The 16,044-nt window shown below is 36.5% G+C and overlaps 2 protein-coding genes across 3 annotated transcripts; one reads left to right on the top strand and one right to left on the bottom strand.

Annotated features, from left to right (window-relative positions):
• The first annotated feature begins 119 nt into the window (after positions 1-119).
• Positions 120-12,261, top strand: Zmynd10 (zinc finger MYND-type containing 10). Its single transcript, XM_071590965.1, has 11 exons — positions 120-243; positions 980-1,088; positions 5,214-5,327; positions 5,411-5,544; positions 5,709-5,849; positions 6,813-6,937; positions 7,278-7,435; positions 8,377-8,511; positions 8,594-8,706; positions 8,788-8,916; positions 12,078-12,261. The coding sequence occupies exons 1-11, from the start codon at positions 143-145 to the stop codon at positions 12,142-12,144; spliced, it is 1,326 nt and encodes a 441-aa protein (XP_071447066.1). The 5' UTR covers positions 120-142; the 3' UTR covers positions 12,145-12,261.
• Positions 12,262-12,267: 6 nt separating this feature from the next.
• LOC139692730 (small ribosomal subunit protein eS12-like) lies at positions 12,268-15,953 on the bottom strand. 2 transcript variants are annotated; one of them, XM_071590969.1, is made up of 5 exons: positions 15,932-15,953; positions 15,752-15,789; positions 14,073-14,201; positions 12,604-12,808; positions 12,268-12,387 (listed from the first exon to the last, which is right to left on the bottom strand). In XM_071590969.1, exons 2-5 carry the CDS (start codon positions 15,772-15,774, stop codon positions 12,319-12,321), a joined length of 426 nt encoding a protein of 141 aa, XP_071447070.1. In that variant the 5' UTR covers positions 15,775-15,789; positions 15,932-15,953; the 3' UTR covers positions 12,268-12,318. The 2 variants fall into 2 exon arrangements, with proteins under 2 accessions (XP_071447070.1, XP_071447068.1); XM_071590967.1 differs by lacking the exon at positions 15,932-15,953 and adding an exon at positions 15,893-15,916.
• Positions 15,954-16,044: the final 91 nt, after the last annotated feature.

Genomic DNA, 16,044 nt, shown 5'->3' with positions numbered 1-16,044 from the left:
TGGAAGCGAGGAATTATTTTTGTTTCCGTACTAATACCCAAGATTATAAATTTAGGTTCGATTTATTGTACGTGTTATTAAGTAGACTGGTACACAAGCATTAATCACGCGTACACACATTAATCACGCGTAACTATAAAATATGACGGGCAGCAATTTTGCAAACTTAATAAATCCTTTTGAATTGGATTTAATCATCCAAACGATTCAGCCAACTGAATTACAAGACTTAGGATCGCAAAGGTAGGATTATTTATTTAAGTCGTTAAACTTGAATTGGTTTAGAATTGTTTTGTTTGTTGATTTTTGCCGCACCAATATCTTGATTTATTAAACACATTTGGGAATTGAGATGGTGCGGTGGCTATCGTACTGACTTCCCACCCATAGGGCCTGGGTTCGAATCCCGGCGAATATTTTTCGGTTATATGGGACGTTAAGCTGTCGACCCCTTGGCGCCTTTCGTCAAGATTAGGATAATGCCGACGCCGGGTTTCTCCACCCTTCATCCTTCCCCATCCATCCCTAATGGCGCAAATTACCTTAGCTGCCGCTCGCCTCCTATAGAAAACTACTTAAAGACGCTTGTTAAGGTAACCCCCCTACTCTCTCTTGAGAGGATTGCTTCTTGGAGTCTTACACTTTCTTGGAGGATTGCTATGTAAAATACAAATCGAAGAAATATTTGCCAATAATAACTGAATTACCTTTTTAACCAATCGCGATTTAAAATTTGACTCGATTATTTAGCCCTTTTCTTTAGGTATATCAATTGAAGTTTATACATATGTTTTCCTTTTTTATCCAGATGAAATAAATTAAGCAGAATGAAATTATATTTATTGTGAAGACATTATTTTAAAAGTCACGACACTATTGGGGCTCATATTTTTCTATAAGTGATTCCTGTAGTATGGAATGACTCTTTGGGCAACTTCTAACAGACGATCAGTGTGCAATAAAATATTATTGTTTCTAGGTGGCTGGCTTTTCATGCCAATTTCCACAGAATCCACCAGCAAACCATTTTGGAAGCATCAGTGCTGAAAGAAGAAACAGTAAAGGATAAGCTAATTCTACATGAGAAGGTGTTCTTGTTGTTTGTTTACAGTTTTACTCTTTATGTAATATTTACTTCCAGCATGTATTAGTAGGTTCTATGGAGGTCACCTGGATTTACCTAGAAGGATACTTTGAAGACTATAAGAAAGATCCTTTAAAAATGCATCAGGAAATACTTGTTTTCTGCCCTCCGGTATGCTACTGCATTGGCTAGGGAGAGGTCCTTTAAGTGCTGAAGGCCCCCTTAGATTACTTTGTTCCAGAAGCAGATGACTTCTGTTGTAAAGCATCATCTGCTCCTGCTTAGTTTCTGCTCACAAGAATCTACAGTTTCATATGGGTCCTCTTCAGTATGAGAACTCCCCTTATTCTTGAAAATGCTAATTGAAAACATAGCTGGAACATCTCACTTTTGTCCGGCATCATGTAACCTTCAATGGCTTTTATTAGCCTTGCAATTCTTTTGTTCCTCATCAGAGGAGATAAAGGTGAAGAAGTGAACTAAAGCATCCCCCCCAGGCACACTTCCTAGGTTAGCTGCTATCACATTATCTCTCTCCTCCATCTTGCTTTGTAGCCGTCAAAAAACTTCAAACTCTGAAAGAGAATTCACCCAATCCTCATATGCCCTTGACCTTCGAAATGGTCTGATTATTTGAAAGCAAGCAATGTACCTAATTAATGCCTTATTTTTGCACCCCAAATTTTTCTGCTGCCTGGACTGAAGACCTAAATCCACTGTACAACAACAGCTTCCAAAGCATTCCTATATTGTGCAGAGGATAATTTAAACCTGTTTGCAGTGCCAGGTTTACATAAATGCTTATGTGGTATTATTTCATATAAAACTTCATAATTTGATTTATTATTTTTTAATTATTATTATTACTTTTTATTTGCCCAGAGATCACAATACAAAAATACCAGGTGGGTGGTGTATGTACATGATATAAGGCACGTCAAATGAGGAGCAAAGACACAGGCTCAGTTAAGATACATAAAAGAAATGATGCTCATAGTTACATAAATGTTTGGTACAAACCCATGAACATTGGCTGTAACATGCACATGCAATATCAAATTCAGAAAAATCATTGATCATTAACATGAATCAGACCATGACCATTGATAGAAACTAAAAGTATGAACTTACTGGTTGGGAATATTGTTGAGATATTCATCAACCGAGTAGAACATATTGCGCTATAGATATTTTTTTAATTTATGCCTAAATGCAGCAGTTTCCTTTGTATCCTTGATACTTTTGGGTAGTTTGTTATATAATCTGATGCCCATTTCATTGGGTCCTAATTTCAATGCTTTAGTTCTTATATTCCCATAATGGAAGTCATTCCTGCCTCTTGTGTAATGATGATGATAGGCAGAGTTAAGAGAATAGTTGCCGATGTTATTTTTTATACATAGAATTAAAAACATAATTTAGATGCATGGGAGTGGTAGCAAATTTAATTCACGGAAAATAGGCCTTGATGGAGCATTGTGAGGTTTCCTGGTGATGATTCTAATAGCTTTCTTTTGCATTTTAAAGATGGTTTGAGAAATAGCAGCTGATCCCCATAATATTATACTGTAGGTTATATTTGAATACATTTCCCCATAGTACAAATTGAGTAGTACAGTTTTACTTGTAGTTTCATACAGGTATCTTAATAAGTAGCAAGTTGAACTGAGCTTGTGTTGAAGGGCTTTTGCATGAGTATCCCAAGAAATATTTGCACATAAAGAAATACCTAGAAATTTGCATACTGTCACATGCTCAATTAATTGGTCATTGATTTTTACCAGCAGATCATCTGACACGTTCTTATTGCGTGTAAAGTATACTATTTTACTTTTATTTACATTTAAGTCTAGAAGGTTGTCTGTTAATAAAGATAATAAATTTATAAAAAGTGATTATGGTTGATATGTTAGCAGGGAATGATCTATTACTGCTTCCATTGCAGTAATTAAATAAAAACAATAATTTATGAATTACAGGGGAGACTAATGAAGGTTAATTATTTTTAAGTAAAACATTTTACCAAATCATCAAACTGTCAACCCATTTACTTAAAAACAAAATAGAAAATATTTTTTTCAAAAACTGCTAAGGTATATAACACATGCCTAGCAGAATAGTTTAGGCATTTTTTCAAGCAAATTACAGCTGGGAATTAGAAAGTTTTCCTTTTGTTTCACAGTATAACCTGCTTTGTTTCATTTATCCTAGATTGATAATACTGATATGTAATATACTGATGATAACTGATATAATACTGATTACTATAACTTAGGAGTTGCTCATTTATGGATGCTATCAGAGTCTTGGTTTACAAAAGTAGTGACATACCGCCCTCTCTGAAGCATCAACAAATGCATTGCTCTGTGAATGTCTTTTTGTCATACATTGCATACTTCAAATGTTTGACAATGGCATGAGAAGATGCAGTTGAGTGTGATCCACTGCCAACATGGTGTATGACCTGTAGTAAATCAACAGAGAGGTCTCTGGGATGAGTCACACTTTTGATATGTGTGAGATGAAGATTTTGTTGGCTGTCTTTAGAGTTCCCTTGGAGTATTACACTTCAATTGTACCTGCCTATGTAAACAATATTAAAGAATACCTTAGATTTCAGCAATCTACTCTTTTAAACTTGTAAAGATGCCTAAGTGAATTCAGATTTGTCCATAGCAACATTATTACTGCATATGATTATTGGTCGACAGATGGAGTGAAAATAGATTGTAATATTTGATGAAATATGGAACTGTAATGCTATCAGTTCATAATATTTCCTGGGGAATGGAGTACGGATTTTATTTGATTGGTAAATTTAAACAACAGGAAAGAGATTTTGCTCACATTATAAGGTTACTGGCTAAAGATAACTACCCGCAAAGTTTTGGTCAGAATTCCCTTGTGCCAGTACGCCAAACATCAGGTTTTAAAAAAAATATGAAAAATTATATAAAAGAGACTGAAGCGTTAACTTTTCCTTTTATTACATTGTACCTTTTGATGTCCTTCCACATTAATTACTAATTTATAGAATGCCTTGTGACATGAAGGATGGTTACAGAGGCAAATAAATTGAAATGGGACAATACTTAACATACTCTACAAAACTGCTGTACTGTAAACTTCCTGTTTCATAAGTCCATATCAGACTAATATTTACTACAGGTTATCAATGATATGAAATTCCTTGTGAAAGTTAACAGAAATAAATTGCATGTATTGTTTTTCAATTGCTCAAAACTAAGTCAACCAATATCATTGGTTGAAAGAAAAATTTTTCTTTTGCCAACCTTCCATCAACTAAAAAAATGTGTTGTCTCAGGCGTAACTTTATGGAATTTGCATAATGTATTGAAATGAAATAATTGACTTTGTAATTCCACACACTTTGTTTTAAAAACACGACTCAGGTTTCAACATTGAACGTCATCATCAGGTGGTCCTCATAGAAGCAAACTGGCTATATATACCTTCTGATCAAGGGAGGGGGGTTGGTCTGAGAGGGAGGTTGGAGGGGCACAAAGGTAGCTGGGAAGAAAAGAGAATTACATCTTTGACTTAGAAGAGTGGTAGGTCTCGAAGTGGGGAGTAAGAGGTATACAAAATTTCGTTGGCAAGTTCATCTTTCCAACGGACACCTTTCAAAATGTCTAACTGCTTCAAAGCATCAAGCCTTTGACCTTTATTTTCAAAATGAATAATTTTTGTCACAGTCACTTTTGTGGCCACTTTCAATGAGGTGCTTTGCAAATAGTGATGTTATGTTCTTTTTTCTTACACATGTTTGGTGTACTTTAATTCTTTCTTTAAATCTCTGTCCTAACTGCAGGAGGCTTCTATTATTTAATAGAATATGTAACATTTTGCAGTATTCACAGAGGTATGTACATTTCCTGGTACATCTCTGTGGGTCTCACCGGAACAATTAATTATAGCAGTTTTGTGTCTTAATTTTCCTGATACATCCATGATTTTCCTTTGATTATCAACGAGTTCATTTGATACCAACTGTGTGTAGATCCTGCTAGTCTAGGTTAATAAGTCCATTTTCCAACTGGAATTTTTACTATGGCATTAAAAATATTTCCACTGTATAACATCATGTTATCTTTTTAAATCATTTTAGGTACCTTTGATTGTTCATGAAGTGATATGTACATCAATTTGGCGAAAATATGTATTTCTAGAACTATTGGCTATGCATCCAGACCCGAAGAATACATTTATACCATTCTCAATCGTGAGTTCTCTATCAAAGGGTTCTGAATTTATGAAAATTTAAAAGATATTCCAAAATGCATAATAATCCTTATAATTGTCTAGCTTTTCCACGAGGCAACAGCTGTGGCTTTGCTAGAAACTCTTCTCTATCATGAAGAAAGTTGTGAATCATTGGGTGATAGTGCCATAGATTTGATTGACTATTGTGTAGGAGCTGTTACATTCTGCATATCTAGGTAAAATATGTGACAGAATAGTAATGATCCAACACATATAGTGTTACCTAGTGAAATATTTAAAAGATATCCTCAAATTATACTCGTAAGGTTTGATAATGTTAATTTCAAAGTTTGTGAAATTTATGGTTACAGTAAATCAGGATTCACTCTTTCCATTGCAGAAAAGATATTATCGGTGATACAAATGACACAATAAATATGACAAGTGGTCATTACTTGAAAAGGGAAGAGCAGCGTCTGAAATTTGATATTGGAATCAGGAGCATAACAATTTTGCGTTGCCTTGCTGAATACTTAGACAGGTAAAATTAAGTGTTCTTTTTTCCCTAAGAGTATTTTGTAAAATGTATGGTTCTTTTATTGATTTTATAAAATTCTTTTTATTGTGTGTGTGTTTATAAGAGTCATTCCTCAACTAACTCAAGAAGGTGTTAAGTCTGAATATGTACATGTGTCTCATTGACTAAGTCGAAAGACGCAATCATTTAAGCTGGATGATTGGTGTAGACTGTAGGCTTTTGAGATGTGGGTGTGGAGAATGATGGAAAAGGTAAAATGGACAGATGAGAAGTGAATTGATTATAAAAAAACATGGAACACGTTGAACCGGCACACCAGTTCGATTAACATTTTGGCAATCATGTTGCTTTCCTCAGATGGTGACTTCATTAGTGACCTTTGATGAGTTAATTAATTTTCCTGTCATAAATTCTGTGCGTGCATATATTCTGAAAACAAATTCCCTCTTCTCTATCGATACTAAATATCTGTACAAAATGTCTTTCATTGGCTTGTAGCTGGTCATTGCATTCTTCTCTTCTGGTATATAGGTTGGCTCTGGAATCTTTTTCCGGAAGCTTTGTCATGATTGATTGCCTGTTGTGGCAGGTTACACTCTGCGTACACCCCATCTATTTATAAAATTAGGACTTAGAAAGCAACTACATACAAATTGGTGATAGACAAACAATTTATGGTTTTGAAACTACTGAAAATAATTCATAGATAACTGTTGAAAGAGTGAAATTAATCTCTCAGATTTTTATAAATAGGTAATACTACTAATAAGATGAATGATGAGAAACAGCATTTATGTGGCATTGGTTATTAAATAAATGAAGTTTTGCAATGAAAGATCCATATCTGCCATTGTGCAGATTTTTCAAGATTGAGATTTTAATATTTCTCCAAGACAACTTTTTATCCATGAACAAATAACCATTTCACTTCTGCCATGTTAATATTACTGAAATACTTTTTTGCAGTTTAATGCCAACGGTTGCCAGAAGGATGTATGAATTGCATGACCTCCCAATCCTTTTTGTGGAACTGATCAATAATCCACCGTGGTTGGCTAAGGATTCATCTAATGAGGACAAAATATATACTGGTAATCACTCTTCTCTTTTTATCGAAATATTGCTGCCAATTCAGAAACATCTTTTATTAAATATTTCCAGCGGCCCATGAAATGTAACACTCACTCAAATATCTCTGGCTGGTTAAGTTGCTGAGTGACATACTCACCGACTGATCCCAATTTAATCCCACGAATGGCACAGATCACTCACTTGTTCCGGCTGCAATGCATCCATCTAGACTGAAAGCAAAGTGAACTCTATTTGTTTGCACCCCTTGAGATTGGCCGGAGAGCCTAGCACATTCCTCGATCGGATCTTGATGGATTTTAGTAACTCCTGCTAATGCATCACTCTTCCCTCCTCGGACAGATGGCAAGTGGCAAGACATCAGGCGGAATGGGGCACATGAGAACCAGTTATCCAAGATGGAGGGTCAGACTTGGATTGGTCTGCTGTTTCTGCTCATGAGTGACCACTGCCAGACACACTATCAAATAACAGAGGCTAGGAAAAATAGATTGCTACAGGTTTGTCCCTCTATTCTATGAATTGGACGAAGAGAGGTGAGCACCTATGGCTCCCAGGAGCACATCAACCCTATTTCATACAAAATTGTTTTAATTAACCGCTACTCTTCCTATTGACTATCTATACCCAGATCAACTCAATTAATTTAATAAAAATACGACCCAATGTAGTCTGGCATAGGTCTCTGTTTAATTAGAGGGAATGTTTGGGATCAACCCATGTCCATATGCATAAAAAATTGCCTTGTTAATTACAGCCGTAAAAACAAACATTGGGCCAAATATGCGTGGTCTGCGCCTTAAATGCATGAACTGGTGATATCTGGTGGCTATGATGTGGACTATAGCCCCACCTACTCGCTGCACTAGTTGCCTGTGACCCAATGAGACGTCTGTGCTTGGCGGATCGTCGAGCTGTGCGCATGGTGCCAGTCACGTTAATTAATGTTGTCCTTGTTTTTACTGTTTGCCCAAAATGGAAATTGACGAAATCATGGAGCAACGAATCTACATCAAGTTTTTTGGTGAAGTGTGGTTAAAGTTATCTTGGAATTACTGAAATGTTGGCAGCAGCTGTTTATGGTGACAATGCTCCGAAGAAAACATCCGTTTGCAAGTGGATTAAGAGTTTTAAAGATGGCCGACAAGACACCACAAATGATGATGCAAGGCCGGGATGACCTTCAACCACCCGTGTCCACGACAACATTGATCGTGTGCGGTCCCTTGTCCTTACTGATTGTTGAAAAACTGTCCAAATGATAGCTAATGAACTTAATTTAGGAAAATCAAAGACTAAATTTTGCAAAGTAAAGTTTTTATGATCAATTTATGCTCAGTTTGCGTATTTATTGGACCGAGTAGTATACGTAATTGAACATCAAATTGTTGCTACAAAATATAAAATGCAATTGCATAATCATGATTATTTTAATTTCTAGTTACAGAGACACCTCAACGAAAATGTGTTGGATCAACTAGCTCCTCTGATGGATCTGAAACAGTGGCTCAGCCACCTTTCTGTGTCATCTCCTCCAGTCAATGCCAAGCCACTGGTCGTAGAAGTGGTGCCAGAGGTTGGTGGAACCTTCCATTAATCATCCTCCTCCTTCCACATTGTACTTGCCCACAAGCTAACTACGTAACCTCAAATTGCAGATCAGAGAAAGAATACTTAAGTCATATTCCATGAAGTGGAAGAAATTGATAGCGATGCAATCGAAGACCCTGTTCAATCCAGTTGGAGTAGACATGCAAGATATTGCTAACAGGTATTACCTTATATTTTTTTATGGCGAGAACCTATGCAAAATCAATCCCTTCTGCTTTAACACCTTAATTATCTCTTTAAGCTTAAGTGGTGCTTATGATTTGAGCAAATTGGCATCACTTCTGCAGATGGATAATTACTGTTCCAATGGTTGTGCCTCCAAGGCCACCAGGAGGTGTTCCCGCTGCAAGACGGAGTGGTACTGTGGAAGGTTAGAGACTAAGAAATGGCTACTTTCTAAATATTCTTGACAATAATTTCTGAACTAACGCTGTTTTTATTTGTTAGTTTTTCTCTACAAGGATACATTTGCACTTGGAAAATGGCCATCATGTGGCCTGAGAGTGTAGCCTCACCGATCGGGTGCTCTGCTCCCCGCATACATACCAATCTTATTAGTCCAGAAGGAAATGTGATTTCTGATTATGAATTTAAATTTGAAAGCATGTGCACCCAATGAAAATGTTACAAATGATGCATCCTTACATTATTCAAAATAATTTGATAAATATTGTTTTTCGTCATGAACAGAGAAAGAAAAAACTTATGTTCCATAATTTTTTATTCAAGCAACAGGTTTTGTTGAAGTCTGTGTAAATACCTGAAAGTTACTAAATTTTATTTTTTCTATTGACCATCATTGATTGTTCCTCTGCATGGTAGGTTCTACTCATGGTTGACCTCCATGCCTTCCCATCCCGATACATTTTGTTGGTTTCTTCCCCATAGTTGAACCTTGTCCAACATCATACACCTCATCCTCTCTTTTACCCTCTTATCATTCCCTCCAACAGGCACTACTCCATCCTCATGCAATTCATAAACCAATTAACCATCCTTCCCGTGATTGTCTTGCCTCTCCAATCCTTCACAGCACCTACTCATTTATTATCCTCCCATTTTCCACATTTAAAAGGCCTCTATTCTTTTTACTTCACCTTTCCGCAAGTCTCTGCTGTATACAACATCAAACCCCAGATGTAACATCCTGCCAATCTTTCTCTGTTCCTTTCAAAAGGTCCTCGCAGCAGTGCCCTCTCAATAAATCCCTCTTTTTGCCAGTGCTATCCTTGATTTGATTTCCTTGGAACACAACAACGACATGTTTCCAGGGATGACCTAGAGCTCTCAACTTTTCCCTTCACTTCACCTTCCCATGTGATGCTGATCCTTTCACCTTGACCTCATCCTTCCACATCTAGTCATTTTCTTGCTCATTAACATTCCATATTCTTTACAATTGTCATTTAGGGCTGCCATCATTTCTATGACTTTCCATTTACTATCTACCACTACAGCCATATCACCAATCATCAGCAAACTGGATGCATTTCTTTCTTTTACCTGCAATGTTCACTCCTCTACTTCCATCCGTCTGCTACTCCCTTGTAAATATGTTAAATAGGGTTTGCGACAGGCAGCATCCTTGTCTAACAAACCTTGCTTCACCAATCTCATCCATCAACCAGCCCCCCATCCTTACCCCGACTGAGAGACATATCTTGAGTTGGCCTTCTCTCCATTCAATCAAGTCATTGCTTTCTCAGAATTGCCATTAATTTATCACATTCAACTCAATAAAAAGCTTTCTCCAAGGCAATTTATTCAACATATACTATTTTGTTCATTTCCATGTTTCTTCCACTTACTACTCTAAAAAGACCTATTACCTCTCGTGTACCTACTCCTCATCCATATTGTTCTTCTCTCTACAAATTTCTGTTTCCTATACAATCTTCTATTGATTGTTTTTCCATCTATTTTAGCCAAAAGTGAAATCAGCCTTATCACTCGGCATTCCTTGCATTTTTCTTCTCTCTGTAGGAACAAATAGTTTTCTTGAAGTCTTTAGGCCTTGGTCCCTATTTGTAAATCTTGTTACTCACCATGAAGTTCCAGAGAGTTGGGCCTAATACCATTGAATCAATTTTTTAGTCATATTTCCAAAATGAATGAAAGCTTCACAAGCACTACTGATAATCAACTGCCAAAGCAGGAGCTACATTAATAACATTTCAATACAAGCACAAATTTCTATTCTATCTTTTGGCATGAATTTACCATGCTAAGAGTAAGTACTGGTTTACGGTAGTCCTGCTTTCAAGTCTAACTTATATTACAAGATAATTCTGTAGGGTAGAGAGAAAAACTTTACATCATATCAAATTCAATGGCGAGTATACTATGCCTAATCATAATTGCAACTTCTCATATTCATGTTAAAGACAGGAGAGCATGCCAAGTATCAAATTATCAGGACAAGCACAATTGACCCACTTATTATCCCTTAAATTTGGCTGCCAGTCAAGTCTTCCTCTTTATGAAAACCTTTCATTAAAACAAGTGAAGCTGTATTCCTAAAATGATCAAAGCAGAGATAGAATTACATGAAACCAACTCAAGTATGGTGGGGATTACAAATCAATTATGATTGCATCTTCATATTAATCTACAAACCATGCCAACTTCAGCTACTGAAGCCATCTCTTAGCACCAGAAATCTGGGAAAATTGTTTGGATTGTGTACGTCAGCATCCCACGCAACAAAGGAGCTAGATTTAGTTTAACAAAATTTAATTTCTGTTTTTTCCAACTGAATAAATCTACCCAAGCTAGCTCAAAGTACCATGGAAGCTAAGCACACTTGCGTAGTGATTTTGAGAGAAAATCACATTTCACCTCTCATACAAGCTAGTGTCATTTTTCCTGTAAAAGTTGGCTATACAAATGATGATAGAGATCGGATGTGGAAAAGATATTACATTTAAATGATGAGACACTAGTGGCGTGTGAAGGCACTCAGTACTATATCTGAATTGGAATTCTCAATAAGCAATGATTATTTATTTTTTAAGTTTTAGTGGGAAGGATCCCTAGCAATAAAACCTCAAAACATTTTTTTTAGGGATGTTAGGCATCTAGCATGCTATATAATTTGCTAGCAACATAAGAAACTAAGATGTTGGCTCAATGTTGTGTTGCTTCTTTAATTTATGTTCACCTTATTCTTTCACCAAATCTAGTAGACTTGGGGATTTATGAATCCCAAGTCAAAACAGTGGATTCCTAAGGGCGAGCCCGTTCCAAAAACCGTGGAAATTATTAATTTGGTGGGAACACGATGGCAACTATTTCTTTGGGATAGTCATGGCTTAGCGTTCATTTTCCTTCACCTTCAAAATGGTAAAACAACTGAAGGGTATTACACATCATGGAAGCAGATGAGGCATCACAAAAAGGATGCCTCACAATTGTCATACGGAACTCTCATTACCAGCATTAAAAAAGGCCAGGTTTAGTAAAATGTATGATATCTCCATTTTTCTTTATTTACTGATAAAAATATTTCGTTTCACAACCATCCACTTTCAGGGAATGTCAAGTTAAGCACTGGCCCAAGCACAAGGTTTCCTGCAACCTGCATTCAAATTCCAATTAAAATTACTGAGAGCAGGGACCATGGAGAGACCGCCAAGAGAGCAAGTCTCCAATTGATCATATTTAAGAGTGTAGAAGTTATACCTATGTACAAACAATGCCACCAAAAAATAAAAAACAAAACTGGATTTAAAAAATTGTATTATTCACTCTTATTACATACACAAACACACAATTAGGTATCCCTCGATTGCCCTAGGTATTTCATCAAGACGTCGCCAGCTGGTGTCTCATCACCCCAGTCCTGAAATAAGAAAACACCATTAGACACCAACTTAATAATATTCTATTTATACTCAGGTCAGCATTTGCCAAGTCTTTGTAAACTGAGAGTTAACTTCAAGTTCTGGTCAAGGCCAACACTCAATTTCATGAAATCCTCAACCATTAACAAATGAGACATTACAAGAGAATTTAACGAGATAGGACAAAATTGGGCCTCAGCCTTCCCTTCACTGACCTTGACAACAACACAGGAGCACCCGACAACTTTCCGAGCTTTGCCAGTGTTGTCTATTTTGCACAACCCTGCCCACTCGCCTAGCTTCTTGTTATCATCCACTTTGATGAGAGGTATTTGATGCTCGTTGCACAAGGCTTGGACAAGTTTCTTGTACATGGGCTCATCACAATTCTCAGCCAGGATGCAGAGAAGGGCCTGCCTCCTGAAAATGGAGTTGTTTCACGGTAAGGTGGCGTAAATGAACCTGGGACCAGACAACCCATTGATTGCCCCAATCATAGGAAAGATCACACTCAGTTGGCATTTCACAGCACTGTTTTATTTGGGTGACATCTCAGCAGAGGGAACCTGCCTGGTTGTCATATCATCATGGTGATCGTCTGAACATCTCACAGTTCATTTTGCTTTTCACATTGGGAAAAACCGCAAGACAATGTACCAAACATACTTCTACAATGTTTCAAGACATAATTCTTTGCCAAACTTGGTAAGTAATGATACCACTACTATTCACTCTCCCAGAATGAAAACTTTTGAACACATCTCCCAATATAATAGCTCCTACTTCATATATATATATAATCTATCTCCTAATAATAGCTGCTACATCGATTTCTCATGAAATTTCACCTCGCTTAATGCTCAAAAATTGCAGTTTTACCTGGGCTCTTTCTTGAAACTACTGTCAAAATTTACTGCAGACTTTCCGGCAAAATATATAACTTTAACTACCTAGTCAGTGTCAAAATCATGCAAAAATTGGCCTACCAGTTCAAACATGTTCCAAATATAAGTGCACTTTTGTTGAACATAAGATTTGTACTTCCTGTAGCAATTGTTTACTCATAATTACAAACTTACAGCTGCAATATTGATTGAAATATCTCATTATTTTCAACAATTTTCATTCAAACTTTGACGCTGGACAGTTTTAAGACAGTGGGGCTAGATCTGTGACCACTTAATAGAAACCATGTGCACTATATGGCCAGGATTTCGTTTGATCATAAGTTACTCCAGATATATATATATATATCTATATGTATATATATATCTATCTGGAGTGTATATATATATACACACATATATATATATATACACACACACATATATATATCTATACACACATATATATATATATACACACACACATATATATATAGATATATCATTTGATTATTTAGAAACTACACTGACACACACCACTTCTTGACTTGCAATGAAGCGCACTTAGAGGAACTGATGAGATAAAAGTCATGTGAAAGCTTAGTTTAGTCAGAAATCAGAAAAATAGGTTTTAAAATGAATGGAATTTTGGAACTAAGACGTTTAAAGACAATATGAGCATAAATATTACGTTAATATGAAGTGAGCAGTAAAGGCCACAAAAGCCATTTCTGAACAAGCGTCACGGGTACACGTGTGAGGGCACTGAACAAGGTTCACATCAATTATCTGCTGCTTACTTGTCCAGGGCTTTTGCAGCTTCGTGCAGTCCATGCGCCAAGCTTCCATGACACAGGGCAGACTTGAGAACTTGCTGCAGGGCCGTGTTCACATCCATTGACCCATCAGCAGCGGCTGATGGGACATCACTGAAAAAATGAATTTATATAATTAATAAGAGCCGGATCACACTTGCTCATTCCACGTCCTAGGTTTCGTTTCGGCTTAGATCACACTCAGTCGGCATTTCTCAGCACTGCTTACTATGGGTGACATATCTCAGCAGAGGGAACCTGTTTGGTTGCCATGTCATCATGGTGATCCATCCAGCATACTTAACCCTTGACTAACTTCGAACAAATTTTATCTCATTCTACGAATTACTTACACCCGTACACCAATACTTGAAAATTTCCAAACATTAACAAAAATTATCAGATTGGCATTGCCTGACGAATAATAGGCATTCACAATCTTCTTCATTATGCGGTAGGCCACCAGAAAATTAATTAGTTGATAAGCTAACCCATATCGCATGTATTCCGCACTAAAAATGAGAAGAAGTGTAAGCTTTGTATTCATGAACGATACCTGCCCTAAAGACCAAGGATATTAAATTTCTGAGGTTGAATTAATTGAGTTACTTATAACAATTAATACAGCAAAAGAAATTTCCGAATTTTATCCTTCGCGAGAGGATCTAACCTTGGTCCAGTTAGTTTTCCCGTAAATTTTGATTCCAACTATATGTTGTTGGCATTAAAATTAATCCATCTACATCATCATTAGTAGGGCTTGATGATTCGATGTAATCTTAAGTGTTTAATCTCTATAACTTCTACCAACAATGATGGCTGTTTCATATAAACTGTCACATAATTTTTTCACACAAATATGACAAAAGCGCTAATAATTGAAGGTTCTCTGACAATCTTGCTAGTTCACCTCTTTTATATATTAATTATAATATATTTGGTATTTAGGCATTAAAAATCTTGAACTTTATATGAGAATAAAATTAGTTTGAGTAGGCGTGAACCGAAAGAAATTAACATGCATTAACCCACACATGGGTAGGGAGGATCATACAATATCAGAATAGTTATAAATTTTGCATTTACGTAGTCGTGGCGGTTACATTTGATTTTCGGAATAAGTGTGTACGACTGGTCGTACCCATAAGTGATATATCTTGGTAAACCAATTTGCCAATGCAAGGTGGTATCAATTGCATTTCCTTTGTGTTAAAACATTAACAAGGGCCAAAACTCGAAAATGCAGCCAAGAAGGTTTACAGCATTTATCGCCTTTGCGCCCGAAACTGATCGGAGAGAAACGTTTCAAAAGAAAGCACTAACCCACGTAAGAAACCTGAACCGGAATTCACGTTCAGGGAGTAACGTCAACGCACTCGTAAAAGTTACCTATACACCTACAGGTATTATTACAGAGGAAAACAACGTATGGTATACATTACCAACATAAATTGATATGTTCTCAAATACACAAGAATTGGATGGGGTCGACGCTCACAGTTCACATCAAAATGATATGTAGTCAATAGAACACCAGTCGGGCGTAAATATCACATTAAAACCTTCATATTTGTACCGATTTACAAATAACAAACGTCATAAATTCTGAAACACAATTAGTAATGAATCCATAACGTAACCACATGGTTCACATGCACACTTACGTTTCTCCATCTGATCCAGACATTATGTCGGGGTTTACCTGCAAATTAAGTGTAAAATTTTTAAGTACGTTAAAAATATATTCGATATATCCCACCCAATTGTATAAAAACTTATCATAGTCCACGGATGGACATCAATACATTTCAATCATGACACAGAAGATGAAACAAGTACACTACCTATCTGAATAAGAAACCGGACGTGACGCGTCTACGAGCTTCATCTAAAGCTCAGTGCTATCTATACGGCCACTACTTAACTACCTTGTCGACCTCTGTCGATTATCGTGATT

The sequence above is a fragment of the Hetaerina americana genome, unplaced genomic scaffold (genome assembly GCF_022747635.1).
Source record: "Hetaerina americana unplaced genomic scaffold, ioHetAmer1.1.p SCAF_40, whole genome shotgun sequence".
Classification (NCBI taxonomy): domain Eukaryota; kingdom Metazoa; phylum Arthropoda; class Insecta; order Odonata; family Calopterygidae; genus Hetaerina; species Hetaerina americana.
The sequence above is the reverse complement of the archived record's forward strand: the minus strand, read 5'-3'. Positions and strand labels throughout refer to the sequence as shown.